Below are 15,339 nucleotides of genomic sequence, written 5' to 3' on the forward strand. Positions count from 1 at the left end.
CTGTAACGGCCAGTTCTCTCCTCCCCCGACTCTCTTTTCCCAAGTTCCCTGGTTGGTATCCACCGAGCCCACTCCCTTCCCCTCCTCACCGATGTTGGGGTGGTTTAGGCCCTTCATGATACGGACTTCTCGGAACAGCTGGAAGAAAGGAAGAATGAGAAAGATGAGGGTGGGCCGTTTCGAGGACCTTCTTCCCAGCCGTGCCCCTGCCCTGCTCCCTCTCCCTGGGCCTCACCTTCTGCAGGCTGCTGGGGTTCAGCTGGGTTTTATCGATGATCTTGATGGCGACCTAGAGACGGAAGAAAGGGGGGCAAGGTCTAGGTACCACAGGCCCTCGAGCCAGGAAAGGTTCCCCCAACCCAGATCACCCTAGGATACCCTTCCTTTGTCCCTTTTCAGAGACAGCTCTCAATCTGGGCCATTCTTAGTGGATGTGGGCTCTGAGCCTCATGACCTTTGCGCATGCTGTTCTTACCATGTCCAGTGCTACCCTTACTTCTGCAGGGAAACATATCCCCTATACCACCATGGGGCCTGGGTGGGGCGGCTCCAAGGGCCTGTGTGAGTGAGTGTGAGGGTGACTGAGACCTGGAGGGGGCCCCTCTGGGAGGGCATCTCAGACCATTCACCCATCAACATCTTTGTTTTGAAGGCACAAACTGTGGGACAAGAAATAATAACCAGACCTCACATCTACTGAGCAGTCACACGGGCCAGGCCCTGGTCTATGCGCTTTACAAATGAGAACTCTCTTAATCCTCACAACAGCCCTATGAGATTATCCTCATTTTACAAATGGGGAAACCGAGGCACAGAGCTGTTCAGTCACTTGGCCAAGGTTACCTGGCTGTTAAGTTTGTGGGCTGGGATTTGAACTTATGCAGCCTTACAGTCAACCTCTTTTTTTTCTTTTTTTTTTTTTGGCGGTACGCGGGCCTCTCACTGTTGTGGCCTCTCCCGTTGTGGAGCACAGGCTCTGGATGCGCAGGCTCAGCGGCCATGGCTCACGGGCCCAGCCGCTCCGTGGCATGTGGGATCTTCCCGGACTGGGGCACGAGCCCGTGTCCCCTGCATCGGCAGGCAGACTCTCAACCACTGCGCCACCAGGGAAGCCCCCAGTCAACCTCTTAAACACTTAAAATCTGTAGACAGCTTTGAAAGAGCTTTGAGGTAGTCATCATGGGGGAAAAATCAGAACGTTACTGAATCCTCTTTGTACTTATCCTGAAGTTTAGTTAAGTTTTTATTTTGAATTTCAAACTGGGGTACAGCACTTCAAAAGCCGTAATCCAGCTTAGGTCTTTAGTTTTCCCAAAGGGTTTTGGGGTCACTCCCCCAATCACCCCAGATCCACTGGATTACAGAACTCTTCCCTCAGGAGGCTCTGTTCTTTTAGAAAACCCTAGAATCACGTTCAAGACCACAGGAAAGGAACAATGTGCTCTTTGTGGGGGAAGAGGGTCCCTTAGCTTTCTTCATATTTTCACAAATGAGTTTTTAATCTTGTCAAGCACTTTTTATGCCAGTATTGAGATGATCATATGGTTTCTGCCCTTGAGTCTGTGAATGTGGCGAAGTACATGAATAAATTGTCAATTTGAAAAGAACTGTACATTCCTCGGATAAACCCAGCTTTGTCACCACACAGCTTTCTTTAATTGATCTGTCAGATTCTTTTTGCTAATATTTTGTTTAAGATTTTTGGACCTACATTCACATGTAAGATGGGCCCACAATTTTATGCCTTATCTGGCTTTGTTGTCACCAAAGAGCACATAAAATGTGTCTGGCGGTGGAACCTCTTTCTTTAGTCTCTGGAGATATTAGCATAAAAATGAAATGTTTGGTACAATTTGCCCATAAAACCACTGGGGCCTGGTGACTTTTGTATGTATGGCACAGACAGCGTGAGGGCAGGATGAATTGCTCCAGTTACTTTCTCTAAAATTGAAAGAGGTGCAGAGGGGTAATAAACCCACCCACCATCTTTTTTTTCCCCATTAAGTGTGAGTTAGATGCGTCCTCTCCCTTTCTGCAATAATGTTGCCATACTCGGTACCTATACCCATCCTGGAAGGCCAAGTGGGGAGAGTGAGACTGTGGAGACATGAATAAATCTCTTGTGTTCTCAATCAAGATCGCTGGAAGATTTGGTGGGACTGAAGTCCACCATTAAAACAGGGAGGTGGGGCTTCCCTGGTGGCGCAGCGGTTGAGGGTCCGCCTGCCGATGCAGGGGACACGGGTTTGTGCCCCGGTCCGGGAGGATCCCACATGCCGCGGAGCGGCTGGGCCCGTGAGCCATGGCTGCTGGGCCTGCGTGTCCGGAGCCTCCGCAACGGGAGAGGCCGCAGCGGTGAGAGGCCTGCGTACCGCAAAAAAAAAAAAAAAAACAAAAGAAACAGGGAGGTGGCCTAGGTTTAGATACAAAAACCATATGAATTCTTAGAAACACTACACATGGCTTGCCTGTGATCTGAGACAGCCCAACAATTTCAGGGATGCCTGAAATTGGCTCCCTTTTCCTACTTGAGTTGTTCTGGCAAAATGTGAGATGTTCTATTGTGAGAGTGAGACTTACATGTGGTCACAAAGCAAAGTGAGGGCCAAGCCCGACCTCTCCCTACCTCCCACCACGTGCCAGGGCTGCAGGATTCTGCCCCGAGCTCCGCCCTCTCCCCTCACTCACCTCCCGGCCCGTAAGGATGTGGCGGGCCAGCTTGACTTTGGCAAAGTTGCCCTTCCCGATGGTCCTCAGCAGGCGGTAGTTGCCTACATGGGGCTGCTCTTCGGGACAGGAGGCGATGGAATTCCGGCAGCGGGCACCCAGGGAGCGGCTGGACCAGGACGGTCCCTTGTCCGAGGAACGGCCAATGCCCAGGGTACCATGCTGGGCGGGGGAGACGGAGCATGAGAGGTGAGCAGCGCCCATCCAATCCACCTGTGTGCTGGGGCAGTTAACTCCAGCCATGGCCCCTGGTCCCCTCGTGGCGCTTTTCAAACCCACGCCAGAGAGGCGGCTTTGGGTCCCCCATCTTTCTCTGCGAAAAGACACCTCCGAGAACAAAGATGCTGGGGCTCCCCCAACTCTGCAGCACCTGGGACCCCAGATATCAGGTCTCTTCTTCACCCCTCCCTGCAATCAGTCTACCCACCCCCCCCAACTTCCTTTTCTAATTACTAGAACCTTCATCGGCTCCAAGATATCGTGTTCTAATGCTGCGGCCCTCAACCCCCATCAACGCCGACTCAGCCTGGACTCCACCCTCTACCCCAACCCTCACTGCTTCCAACATTCCACCTGATCCATCACTGTCCCCATCCAGCCCCCCAATTCTATGGCAAGCCCATATTTCAACACCTGACTTCCAGTTTACTGCCTACAATGCTTTCTTCTGATCCTTACTGCCCCAAATTCTACTCCAAACACTCTAACCAACCGTCTTTCATTTCGCCCTGACACTGTAGCCCCACATTGTCAACCTTCCTTCTGTGGGAAACTTTGTTGCATCCTCGCTGGGGTGGGCATGGGGCGGCACCGCCCTGTGAATCCATCGGCGCCCTCACCCGCTGACTCCCACGCTACACCACGCTCTGTCCCCGACGTTGTGTTCCTGCCATCCTGTCCCTCCTGGGCCTCTCTCCCCCGCAGGTCACCTGCCTGCTCCCGGCTATCCTGTCCTGATTGTGAGCCCCAGGGACTGTGCCTCCCTTTTAGCGCTGGGGCCCAAGGTGTGGGTGACAGAGGCCCCAGCCAAGACGGCTCTGCTCAGACCCTGGGCTGTCCCTGCGCCCTTCCCAAGGCTGGGGGTGGGACACAGGAGGACACAGGGAGCTGAGGAAGACAGAAGGCCAGGTAGGCAACGAAGAGGAGGACCCGGGCTGCTCCTTGCAGGGATCTGCCGGGCCACTTAACAGTGATGAGGATCACCAGTTAATGAGCACTGGCCATTAAGGCACCATCATTCCCATTTTATAGGTAGGGAAACTGAGGCTCAGAGATGGGACCTGAACCCAGACAGTTTACCCCAGAGTTGATGTCTTCACCGCTGCTGTGCCACACTGTCTCACACTCCTGTTATTTTTATTAAGTAAGCTTTACTATTGGCCAAATCCTGGGCATTAAAGCACCTCATCTGCATTTAATTCCTACAGTAGCCCAATGAGGGTGGCATCTGTATCCCCATATTCCAGAGGTGAAACTGAGGCTTGCAGCGAGACGGTGCCTTGTCAAGGTCACACAGTTCATTCATAAGAAGCAGAAAGGTAATGCTCCCCACAAGGGGCAGAAAGACAGCCGCCACTGCTGGAGCCCTAACCACATGCCTGCTGCCTACTGTGCCCTCACCTGACTTCCAAGGTGGGTCCAATTGTGATCCGCACTCTCCACATGGGGACCCTAAGGCTGAGGGCAGGGTAAGTACCTTGCCCAAGGTCACAGGGCAGATGGAGCAGAGTGCCTAGGATTCGAACCCAGGTCTGCTGACTCCTGAGCCCCCAGCTCTTTCCCACATCCCCCACCGGGCTGCTCACAACCCCAGGCCTCCTTCCCGGGGAGGGCAGGAAGGGAGTTGGAGATCCTGGCAGATAAGACCTCTGATTCTCACCCAGATAAGGGCTTGGAGAAGAATCCCCAGCAGGTGGTACAAGGGGAGCCAACTGGGGCTGGGTTGGCACCCCACTGAAGGCAGCGTGGCCGAGGGACCCCTGCAAGGGGCAGCTGGGGCAGTGGGTGACAAGGCCCTCAGGGGCCGGGGGCGGGAGCTAAAACTGGCCGGCACCACCAGCTGGCCTGGCTCCCTCCCGCCGGCTGGTGCCCCAACCCTGGGTCTGTTGCTAGGGAACCTCCAGAGAGGCTGGGTGGTGGGGGGCCTGGAACTTGGGGTGGGGGAGCATGACCCCACATGGCTGTCATCATGGTTACCAGGTGGCAGAGGAGGGGGCTATGACCTCAGATTCCAGACGGAGACAGGTGACCCTCTGCCAGGACTGACAAGCAGGTCTTACAGACTGGAGCTGGGAGGAGAGGGGAGAATTAGCCCTCCCGAAGTCCCCATGATGCACAAATCTGAACAATAAGGGAGGAGGAAGTGCTCGTACAAGCCCTGTTTTCCGGATGAGGAAACTGAGGCTCAGAGAGGGGAGGTAACCTGCCTGAGGTCACACAGCTAGGGAGGGACAGAAACTAGAGTTGAACTTATGCTTCTCTGAAAAATCAAAGTCATAACAACAACAATAATAAAAATAGCAGCTCCAATAGGCCTGGCCCCGTGCATCTTGCTCCCATAATCTCTTTGGCTCCTTATAACGTCCCTAACAGGGAGGTGCTACCATCAACCCCATTTAGAGGTGAAGAAACTGAGGCTCTGAGCAGGGAGTGGGTCTGCAAGCTCACATAACAACTAATGACAGCCCTGGGTTGAGGATCCATGACCGTCTGACTCATATCCACAGTCACAATAGCAGCGAACATGTGTGGAGTGCATCCTACGTGTCAGGCTTTGCCCCTATCATCTCGACTAACCCTCTGAGGGACTCAAGCCATCACCCCATTTTGCAGGGCAGGAAACAGGCTCAGAAGGCGAGAGCCGGTTGCCTGAGGCCACAGTGCAAAGTGGCTGGCGGAAGCAGCACTGGAACCCAGGCCTGTGGGCTCCCTGTCACTTTCTGGAGTGACTGGGGTGGGGTGGGGGAGAGGTGGGTTTCTCATCGAAGACTCCAAATCAGAGTCTGGCCCACAGGATGATGGGTCGTGATAGCAGTGGTGGTGGTGATGGGGGATCTCTACAAGGCAGGGTCCTACAAGATGAAAGGACAGAGACAAATCTCTCTGGTGGGGATCTGGGGTGAGGGTGGCTGAGGATTGGCAGGGACCTGGCAGAAGGCCTGGAAAGGGACGAAGACTCCAGCTGGGGAGGAGTCTGGCATTGGTTGGTGGGAGGGTCTTTTGAAGCAGTGAGAATAACCAGAAATCAGGGAAATGGTGGTGGTGGGGGTCCTCTCTGGGATTGTTCCTGGCTGTGGTGTAGGGACAGGGCGGTCTGGGAATAGTGGGAAGGGTCCAAGCCATGGGACAATGGAAGTGAGGAGCCAAGGATACCTGAGCCAGGGGCCTGGGTCTTGAGGAAACTCCTAGAAGTCAAAGAAAGGGGTTTCTAGGAGCACTCCTTGGAACCAGAGAAAAGTCCAGGGGCCTGAAATCCTGAGGAAGGGGCTTCCCGGGCAAGGGGCAGATCCAACGAATAAAGCCTGAGCCTTGTGGGGGTCGAGAGGCCTAGGAACTTGGGGAGAAAGCTCCCAGCGGACAGACCCCAAGAGAAGAGGGCTTAGAGCCAGGGCAAGACCAGAGGCTTCAAATCCAGGAGTTTTCTGGAAGAAGGATCTGGGGCCAGGCCTTGTGAGCTGGGGAAGGATTGTGAGGCTGAGGAGGGGGTTCCCCTGGGAGGCCAGACCCCTGGCAAGGAAGGGGGAGGCCCTGGGCAGCGGAAGGGACGGGGGCCTGGAGATCTAAGGGATGAGGTAGTATCCTGTGAGGAGGGGCCTGGCCTAGGAGCAGGGTCAAGGGGTTGAGGGCTTGGAGAGGGGGCTTGCCTGAAGTGGAGAAGTTGATACAGGGAGGATGAGGCCTGGAGGCAGACTGGTTCAGGGCCTAGAAATCCGAGACTGAGCTGGGGGCCTGGAAGTTGGAGGCCAAGGCTTCCTGGGAGAGGAAGAGACCAGAGAGGGTCTGGGGGGGTCTGGGGGGACTGGAGATGCTGGGAATCCAGGGACAGGGCTGCTTGGAAGATGGGGACCAGGCCTGGAAGTGGAGAGACCTTGAACAAGGTAGAAAGGACCCTTGGCCCAGGAAAGGTGGAACCGGCTTCCTGTGAGGGGGTGCCCACGGGAGCCGGGAGGATCCCGGAGGGCCAGAAGGCTGGGAATGAGAGGACGGGGGATCCTGGGGAGCCCGGCACCCAGATCCAGACGGGGAAGGCCAGAGGCAGAGGCAGGACTGGGCCAGGCCTTCCTGGGAGAGGGCCGGGGCTGGGCCTTAGGGTCAAGAGCCCGGCAAATCCGGGAGGGGGTCAGTTGTCGGATGCGGGAGGCCTGGAGGGGAAGGGGTTTAAGAACCCGCTGGAGAAGGGAGGGGCTCCTGCAAGGCAGGGGAGGGGGCTTCCTGGAGGGAAGAGACCCGAGCGGAAGCGGTCTGCAGAGGGACAAGACAGGGGTCCCGCGAGAGGGGCGCCCCCAGGGGTCGGGCTGGGCTGAGGAGTGGGGGAGGGTCGAGAGGCCTGGAAGTCCGGGCGGGGGTCGGTGGGTGGCGAGCCAGGCCGGGCCGGGGAAATAAGGGTAGGGGCTCGCGCGGCGAGGGACACAGCAGGGCGAGGGGTCCGGCGGCCGGACCCAGCCGGGGCTCCCCAAGGGGCCGGGCCCCACTCACCGTGTCCGAGTTCCGATCGTTGCCCGGGGCCAGAGCCGTCCGCGAAGACATTTTCTCTGGGTCTCGGGGGACTGGGCGGCCGGGTCGGTAGGGGGGGGTGGGGGTCCCGGGGTCCCCTCTCTTCCCCTCCCCCCCCGCCGGCCTGGGGACGCGAGCTCAAAAGCTGGGCGCCGTGGACACCCGGGTTCGCGCCGTGGGAGAGGGGGCAGGGTGGGGCAGGGAAGGGGATGCCGAGGGTCCTAGTGGCCCCGCACAGCGGGGGCCCGGGGCGCCATGGGGGCGGCGGGCAGGCGGGCGGGCGGGGGCCGGGGAGGGGGCGCGGAGCCGGCCCGGGCGGCGGCGGAGGGAGGCGGTGGAGGGGCCGGGGAGGAAGGGACGTCAGGGGGAGGGGCGGGCAGGGCGGGGCCGCCAAAACCCCGCCCCCTGCCGCCGGCACTTAAAGGCGCAGGCCGGGGCCGGCCGGGGGCTCCGGGGGGCAGAGGCAGGTGTGGGCGCGTTGAGGGGAAGCGTGTTCTCACCAGAGAGTAGAGACTCACCGGAAGAGAAGAAAGAGAAACGCCGAGGCACAGCGCCAGCGACGCAGAGAAAGATACTGAGAGACGCAGAGATAGAGAAGCTCAAAAAGAGAGAGACAAAGAGACACAGAGATAGACAGAGGTGGGGAGAAACACAGAGACACAAAGAGATGAAAAGACAGCCAAAGGACGGAGAGACCAAAAGACAGAGAAAGGCAGAAAGAGGGAGAAACGTAGGGAAAGAGAGACACATACAAAGAGACAGAGTGAGAGATACAGAGACACAGAGAGCGACAGGGACTGACAGACCCACGCACGGAGACAGAGGGAGAGACAGAGATGCAGAGACCCGTGAAGAGAATGGAGACAGGACTGACAGAGAAGCCCTCAGAGGCAAGAACCACGCAGGCAGCGCTGTCCACATTCTCCCTCCCAGCCCCCCTCTCCCCAGTCCAGGAAGCACTGGGGACCGAGGGCTAAGGATGCTGGGGGGATGGTTATGGGCGGAGCCACTGAGGAAGGGTGACCTACCTCTCTAGCAATGCTGCCTCCCACCTCCCAGAAAAATCCAGACCCCAAGGTTGTAGGTTGCAGTCTCCTCTCTTCTGCACCCCAGCTGGGGTCCCAGGACTCACACTGTCCAGCTCTGTGACTCAGGGCAGGCACTTGCTCTTTCTGGGCCTCAGTTTCACAGTCTATAAAGTGAGGGGGAGGATCTGCATGTTGCTTTCGTAGCGGGGCTGAAGTAGGTGCAGAGGAACTCAGTGCAGGTATTCTCCTGATGGGCAAACTGAGACCAGAGCGGTCAAGGGCGTTGCTGACATCACACAGTGCCCTGGGAACTACGCATTCCCTCTAGATCAGGGTGGGATGAAAGAAAAGAGGGGCATTGTCCTGGCCTGGGAATCACACAGCCGTTGCATGGGACCTATGCCCTGCCCCTGTCTGTTTGAACATCTTCCTGAGCCTCAGTTTCCCTTTCTAAAAAATGGGTGTGACAATAACAGCAGTGTGCTGGAGCCAGCTCAAGCAAGCTGGTTTCTGAAGTCTCAGAGATTTTGGAACTGGTTTTTAAACAGCCATTATTAAAAATTAAATTATGCACACATACAATTAAATAAATTATATTTAAAACAAAGATAATAAATACTCATCACATCCTCATTATTTTACATTTTACTCCTATGCGTGATCCTGAGGTTATTTACATCTATTGTATTCACATAGTGAAACTGCTACGTAAGGGGTGACTGCACATCTCTTCCTCCCGAAACGCTTTCAGTGATGTCATCCTGGTAGCATGAAATTAGCCATGGTGGAATATTTACACCATGGAAATTGGCAAGTGCTACAAAGCAAGGCTTTCCACCCTCATTCCCCAGAGAGCTGGTTGTTACACATTTACCAGTATATCACTGGTTGATACTATCAGCTACATCGACTCACAGAGGCTTCCTCTGTCCAGGCTCTGAGCACTTTATCCTTTCGGCCACACTATGAGTTTGGACCATCCTTATCACCCCCCACTTACAGAGGAAAAACAGCATGCTGAAGGTCACACAGCTGGTGAGCAGCAGGGCTGAGATTTGAACACAAGTTTCGCCAAACTCCAGAACTTGGGCTCTTAACCACTACGGTCCCCTATCCCTGGGTGGTAATAGCAGCAAAGTCTGTCTGCAACAAATTAATGAGACTATGTAAGTAAAGTGCTTCACGTGGGAACAGCCTAGAATTTCTTAAATGGGTGATATTATTGTTCAGCAAATGGAGCCTGAGGAGTCTCAGGGAAGGTGGGAGGCAGAGACGGAGGAGTGCAGGATGTTGTTCTAGAAGCTCTGGGATCTCAAGGGTTCTGCGGGATGAGGGGTGGGGTCTTGGGGATAGGGGGCTGAATCAGCCCAATCCCATCCCAGCTCTAGCGCTGAGAGCTGCAGTTCTCCGATATACCACACGGGGGCAGAAGATCACCTTCCTATATACGTTTGCCCACCACACTGCGGGGTGCACACCGGCTCCCCCGTTCCCAGTATTATCCCCACCCTATTTCCCAGATAGGGAGACTGAGGCTTAAAGAGGGGAGGCTATGACAATTAAAAAATTGTGCTTAGCAAAAGAAGCATACCAAAGACCACTTATTGTATGATTCCGTTTATATGAAATATCCAGAATAGGGAAATCCTTAGTGACAGAAAGTAGATTCAGGGTTGCCAAGGGCTGCGGGAGAGAGAGGAGTGGGGAACGACTGCTAACGGGTTACAAGGATTTCTTTCTGGTGACAATGTTCTGGAATTAGATACTGGTGATGGTTGTCACAACCTTGTGAATGTACTAAAAACCACTGACTTACGCACTTTAACAGGGTGAATTCTATGGCATGTGAATTCTATCTCAATAAAAAAATTAAGTTAAAAAAAAAGAGGGAGAGATCCAACAGTGGCCACGGCCCATAACAGGCCACTTTGGTTCCAGCTCGGGCTGCCTTCTGATTACCACAGGTCCACACTGATTTGGGGAGGACATAAACTGTTTCTCCCCCTCCCCTCTAGGCCAGCAAACCAGCCCCTTTCCCAGGGCCCATTGTCTGGCAAATCCAATCCTTGAACTGAAGCCTTCAGACCTTGGAATCTTAACCCCTGGTCCACTTATCCCAACCTAATGTCTACAGAGCCCTCGCTGGGGCTGGGGGAAAGCAGTGATCCCTGAGCCCAGCCCCTGACCCCAATGTCAACCCTACCTCATCCCAACCCCAGTTTTGCTGAGGCAAGTGATCATGCTCTCAGGCCAAACACCTGGGATGCTATGCCTGAGCCCCAAAGGGCCACCTAAACCTAAAACCCAGCCTTAAAAGTCACCCTAGGGCTTCCGTGGTGGCGCAGTGGTTGAGAGTCCGCCTGCCGATGCAGGGGATATGGGTTCGTGCCCCGGTCTGGGAGGATCCCACATGCCGCGGAGCGGCTGGGCCCGTGAGCCATGGCCACTGAGCCTGTGCGTCCGGAGCCTGTGCTCCGCAATGGGAGAGGCCACTACAGTGAGAGGCCCGCATACCGCAAAAAAAAAAAAAAAAAAAAGTCACCCTAATCCTGCATCTCACCCCATCCAACCCCCAAGCCATTCCCAGTCCCAACAGACCTGCCATCTCTATCCCCAACTTCCAATCCTTAGCTCTGATCTATCCCCATTGGTGCAATCAGTTCACAGATCTTTACTGAGCACCTACTATGTGCCAGGCACGCATCTAGGGATAGCAGATGAACAAGGTAAGCAAAATCTGCTTTGAATTTATATTCGATTGGGACAGTCCGAAAATCTACCAAGGAGACAGAGGAATTTGATCATTTCAGATCGTAGAAGGTGCTATAAAGGAACTGGCAAATCAGAGCAATGTCCCCTGGGGAGAGAGAGTACAGGGCTGGCAGAAGTACTTTTGCTGGTCAGGGAATGTCTCCTTTGAGGAAAGGACTCTGGAGCTGAGACCTGGATGATAATGAGGAGTGGGGGGCGTATGGAGACCTGGCGACGGGGGCTTTTAGGCAGAGAGAACCACAATTCCAAAGTCAAGCCCAGGGTCACCCCCTTAGGGCTCCAATCCCAGCCCCTGGGCCCAGCAGAACCTTCCTTCATGTCTTTACCCCAGAGCAGGGAACGCAAGAGAGAGCTTCGGGCTCACATCCAGCATGGGGTGTCTCCGGGGGTACCCAGGATGGTGTTGTCACCTTGGGAGGTGTGAAGAGCAAGTGCGGGGGGGTGGTGGTGCCAATTCCGGCCTGGGGTTGGGGGCTGAGGGTGGGGACCTGACTGCGGCCTTGTCCTTCTTCCCAGCCCAACCACAGCCTGGCCTAAAAGGGCAGACAGATAACAAGTCCTTCCCGCCCCTGGCCCCAGAGAGGGAGGGGTTTCCTGACAGGAAATTGACCTCCTCTAACCCCCCCCTCCTCAGATCCAAGCTCTCCGCAGTCCTGGCTGAAGTAGCCTCAGGACAGGACAGCAGCACAGACAGAGGGACACTGACAAGGAGGTGAGTCTGTGGGAGGAGGGGGCAGGATTCACACGCCCCTGGGACCCTCTGAATTGGGGGCTGGACCAGAATTTGGGAGAACGTGTGCCCTGAAGCCAGGAGAGGCTGGGGGCAAAGAGAAACTGTAGGGCCTGACCTCGGGAGGGTGCCAACCAGCAAGAGGGTGGTGGGAGGAGATGGGGGAGGGTGGTGGGAGGAGATGGGGGAGGGTGCAGGGAAGACTTTGGGGACTCTGACGATCTAGGTTGCCAGGGAGTCATGGAGAGCTTGGAACCGCCAAGGGAGAAGAGAGACAAGATGTCATTGGGTCGGAAGCTCTCGGAGTTCAGGTGGGAAGGCTGAGGCCAGAGAGGGATGAGCACCCTGCTCCATCCCCAGGAGGTGGGGTCTTGGAGATGGAGCCCCAACAAGGGTTGGGATGCAGATGGGATGAGGTTGGGAATGAAGATGCGGATGAGCCTGAAACAGGCTGGGCTCGTGACAGAATTGTTTGGGGGCAAGGTCTGGATTGTATTGGACACAATTGTAAGGGCAGTTCCCTGATACAGACACAGGGCTGGAGGTGATGACTTCTGCAAACAGGTTGGCTGGCCGGCAGAGGGTTTGGGACTTTGGGGAAAAGGCTGGCAGTGAGGAAGAGGAGGAGGAGCCCAAAGAGGGAAGCTCTGGTGGCCAAGACATCCTGCAGGAGCTGGGAGGCTGGGGGCTTGAGGGATGCCTCGGAAGTGAGTCAGGGGCCGGGCACTGGGAGGCAGACGAGGGGGCTGGAGGGGGCAGGATGTCAGTTTGCAGAGGTGGGTGTTGGAGCCAGGAAGGGGAAAGACGTCGGGGCCAGTTTTGGGAAAATGTTGCAGCCAGGTCTGAGGATGTTGGAAATGGTTTGAGGGGGATCCAGTTTAGGGGTGGATATGGGAGCCAGGGAGGGAATGTCAAATCTAGCATAGGTGAAAAAAAATCCAGTTTGGGTCATGTTGACTTCAATTGGAGGGAAATTGGAGGCCCCTGTTTTGAGGGGGGAGGTGGACTTTTTTGGGGGGGGGATGATGGAGCCATTCTGGGGATTAGGCATGTGGAGGCCAGTTTGGAAGATGAAAGACAGAGAAATCAGTGTGTGAATAGTGTGTGTATGGGGAGGGGGGCTGGTATCGATTGCCCACAGCCATGGGGGTTCCAGGCAAGGGTTGCCATGGTGACTGCCTCCCTGGGGGATCGGGGACCATGGAGACTGGAGAGAGGTTGGGACAGTGTTTCTAGAAACAGGAGGCTTGAGAAACAATGGCTAAGGTGTAGAGGGTGAAGTCAGGGAGGGAAGAAGGGGCGCCCCCACCAGGAAAGGAGACGCTCTTGCCCATGGCTCAGCTCACTCAGGGCCCCTGCAGCATCAGCCTTCCTCCCAGGCCCCCGCCCCCACCCCGTGCACTCCTACACCCACTGCCCCATGTTGACCCTGTCCCTAACCTGCTCAGAACCTGTCCCGGTTCAAAACAACCTATGTGTCCAGCCATAGGAGGATGTGCGAATATCTGATCCTTAACACGGATTGGTTATAGTCGTATGGTGGAATAGTGTGCAGCGCTTGATTAGTGCCACAGAGACAGGCATAGAAAATCTCACATGTAAAATGTGAGGGGAAAAAAAGCAAGATGCAGGGGATACCTGTAGTATGACAGTATTTATGGAGAGCTTGAAACCATGTAAAACAATATATTATCTCTGGATACCGGTCTGGGGAGGCAGGCACAGGGTCAAAGTCTGCTTGGACGGCTTTCCTTGGGAGAGGGCTAGAGTGGACGGGATCAGGGAGGGGCTTGGGGGGCTTCAGTGCATTTGCAACGCTTGATTCTTAGTTCCCAGACCAGGGATTGAACCCGCACGCTTGGCAGTGAAAGTGCAGAGTCCTAACTACTGGACCGCCAGGGAATTCCTGCAATGCTTGATTCTTAAAGCAAAACAAAAAAGAACCCAAAAGAGCAAATGCTTGCATTAGATGCAGCTACTAGGATCGTAAGCACAGGGGTGTTTATTAAATTTATTTTCTATACTTTTCTGAACATTTGGAATCTTTCATCATTTTCAAAAGCGCCCTTCCATGGTTCCCAGCGCCCTCAGGAGAAAGTCCAAGCCCTTCCTTAATGGTTTTCAAGGCCCTGCGTGGCCTGCTCCTTGCTGAGCTCTCCGTTTTGACTTATCATTCCTCCTCTCCCACAAGGAATGAAGTCCTTGTCTCCTTCCTTTGTTTCCTGTTTAGCACCCACTCATTACCAGAGTGCCTGCCCCAGACACAGTGGTGACCCAGACAGCCCGCCCCTGCCCTCTTGGGGCTCACAGCCCAGTGGAGGACACAGACCCATTCCCAGACAGTGATGACCCAGAGTGGGAGTTTCAAGGGGGGTGCACCTGACTCAGCCTGGGCATCTGGGAAGAGGCAACACTGGGGCTGGGTCCTGAAGCCTGCATGGAACATGGAGAACAGGCCTCCATGTATAAACAGGTGCTGGAACCCAGAGGAGCCTGAGGTAAGGAGGAGAAGGCGGGGTGGTGCTGACGAGGTGTACAGCTGGCAAGCAGGGGGGCCTGAATTTCATCTCGAGGGCACGGGGGAGCCATGGAGGGTTAAGAGAAGGGGGAGGGGCCGGTCTGAGCCTTAACAAGGCCCTCCAAGGTAGACTGGAGAACTAGAGGCTGGAGGTCAGGGAGGGGGCTGCAGCAGGGAAGCAGGAGGGGCTTGGACTGGGGCAGCGGCCATGAAGAGGTAGGAGACGGATTTAGGAGAAGGAATGGGCAGGACTCGGGAAGCTTCGAGCTCCATGAGGGCAGGGACTGGGTCTGCCTTGGCCACTGCTGTGTCCTCAGGGCTTGCTCAGGGCTGGGCCCATGTAAATACCTAATCAGTTTGTGTGTGTGTGTGTGTGTGTGCGTGTATGGGGATGTGTGTACGGGGATGTGTGTGGAAAAATCTACATAACAAAATTTACCATACTAACCATTTTAAAGTATACAGTTCAGTGGCATCTAGTACATTCACAATGTTGTCAACCATCGCCACTAATTCCAGAACGTCTTCATTCCTCTAAAAGGAAACCCTGTACCAGTTAAGTGGTCACAGCCCAGTCCCCCTCTCCCAGTCACCGGAAACAACTAATCTTCTGTCTCTATGCATCTGTCTATTCTGGATATTTCCCAGTAAAATGTTTGTTGGAGGAATCAATGGGGTAAGGTAGAGGAGACAGGGGTACTGACTGGACAGGGGAGACGAAGCAGGTGGCCAACTGTGTGAACAGGACACCTGGGTAGACGGAGGGGTGGGGCCTGGGTCCCCATGCAGTCTCTGCCCTTCACTGGCTGTGCCACCATGGGAAAGAGCCTTCCCCTCTCTGAGCCTGTTTC

At 55.3% G+C, this 15,339-nt stretch overlaps 1 protein-coding gene across 3 annotated transcripts in view; it reads right to left on the reverse strand.

Annotated features, from left to right (window-relative positions):
* MARK4 (microtubule affinity regulating kinase 4) overlaps positions 1-7,727 on the reverse strand; it is a 30,514-nt gene extending 22,787 nt beyond the window's left edge. For all 3 annotated transcript variants that reach the window (XM_060085514.1, XM_060085513.1, XM_060085515.1), the window contains exons 1-4: positions 7,423-7,727; positions 2,689-2,889; positions 236-289; positions 90-138 (exon numbers count right to left, since the gene is read on the reverse strand). In XM_060085514.1, the coding sequence (XP_059941497.1) occupies positions 90-138; positions 236-289; positions 2,689-2,889; positions 7,423-7,473 (355 nt within the window). In that variant the 5' untranslated portion in view covers positions 7,474-7,727. The remainder of the gene's footprint in view (positions 1-89; positions 139-235; positions 290-2,688; positions 2,890-7,422) is intronic.
* Between the last annotated feature and the right edge of the window lie 7,612 nt (positions 7,728-15,339).

The sequence above is a fragment of the Mesoplodon densirostris genome, chromosome 19 (genome assembly GCF_025265405.1).
Source record: "Mesoplodon densirostris isolate mMesDen1 chromosome 19, mMesDen1 primary haplotype, whole genome shotgun sequence".
NCBI lineage: Eukaryota > Metazoa > Chordata > Mammalia > Artiodactyla > Ziphiidae > Mesoplodon > Mesoplodon densirostris.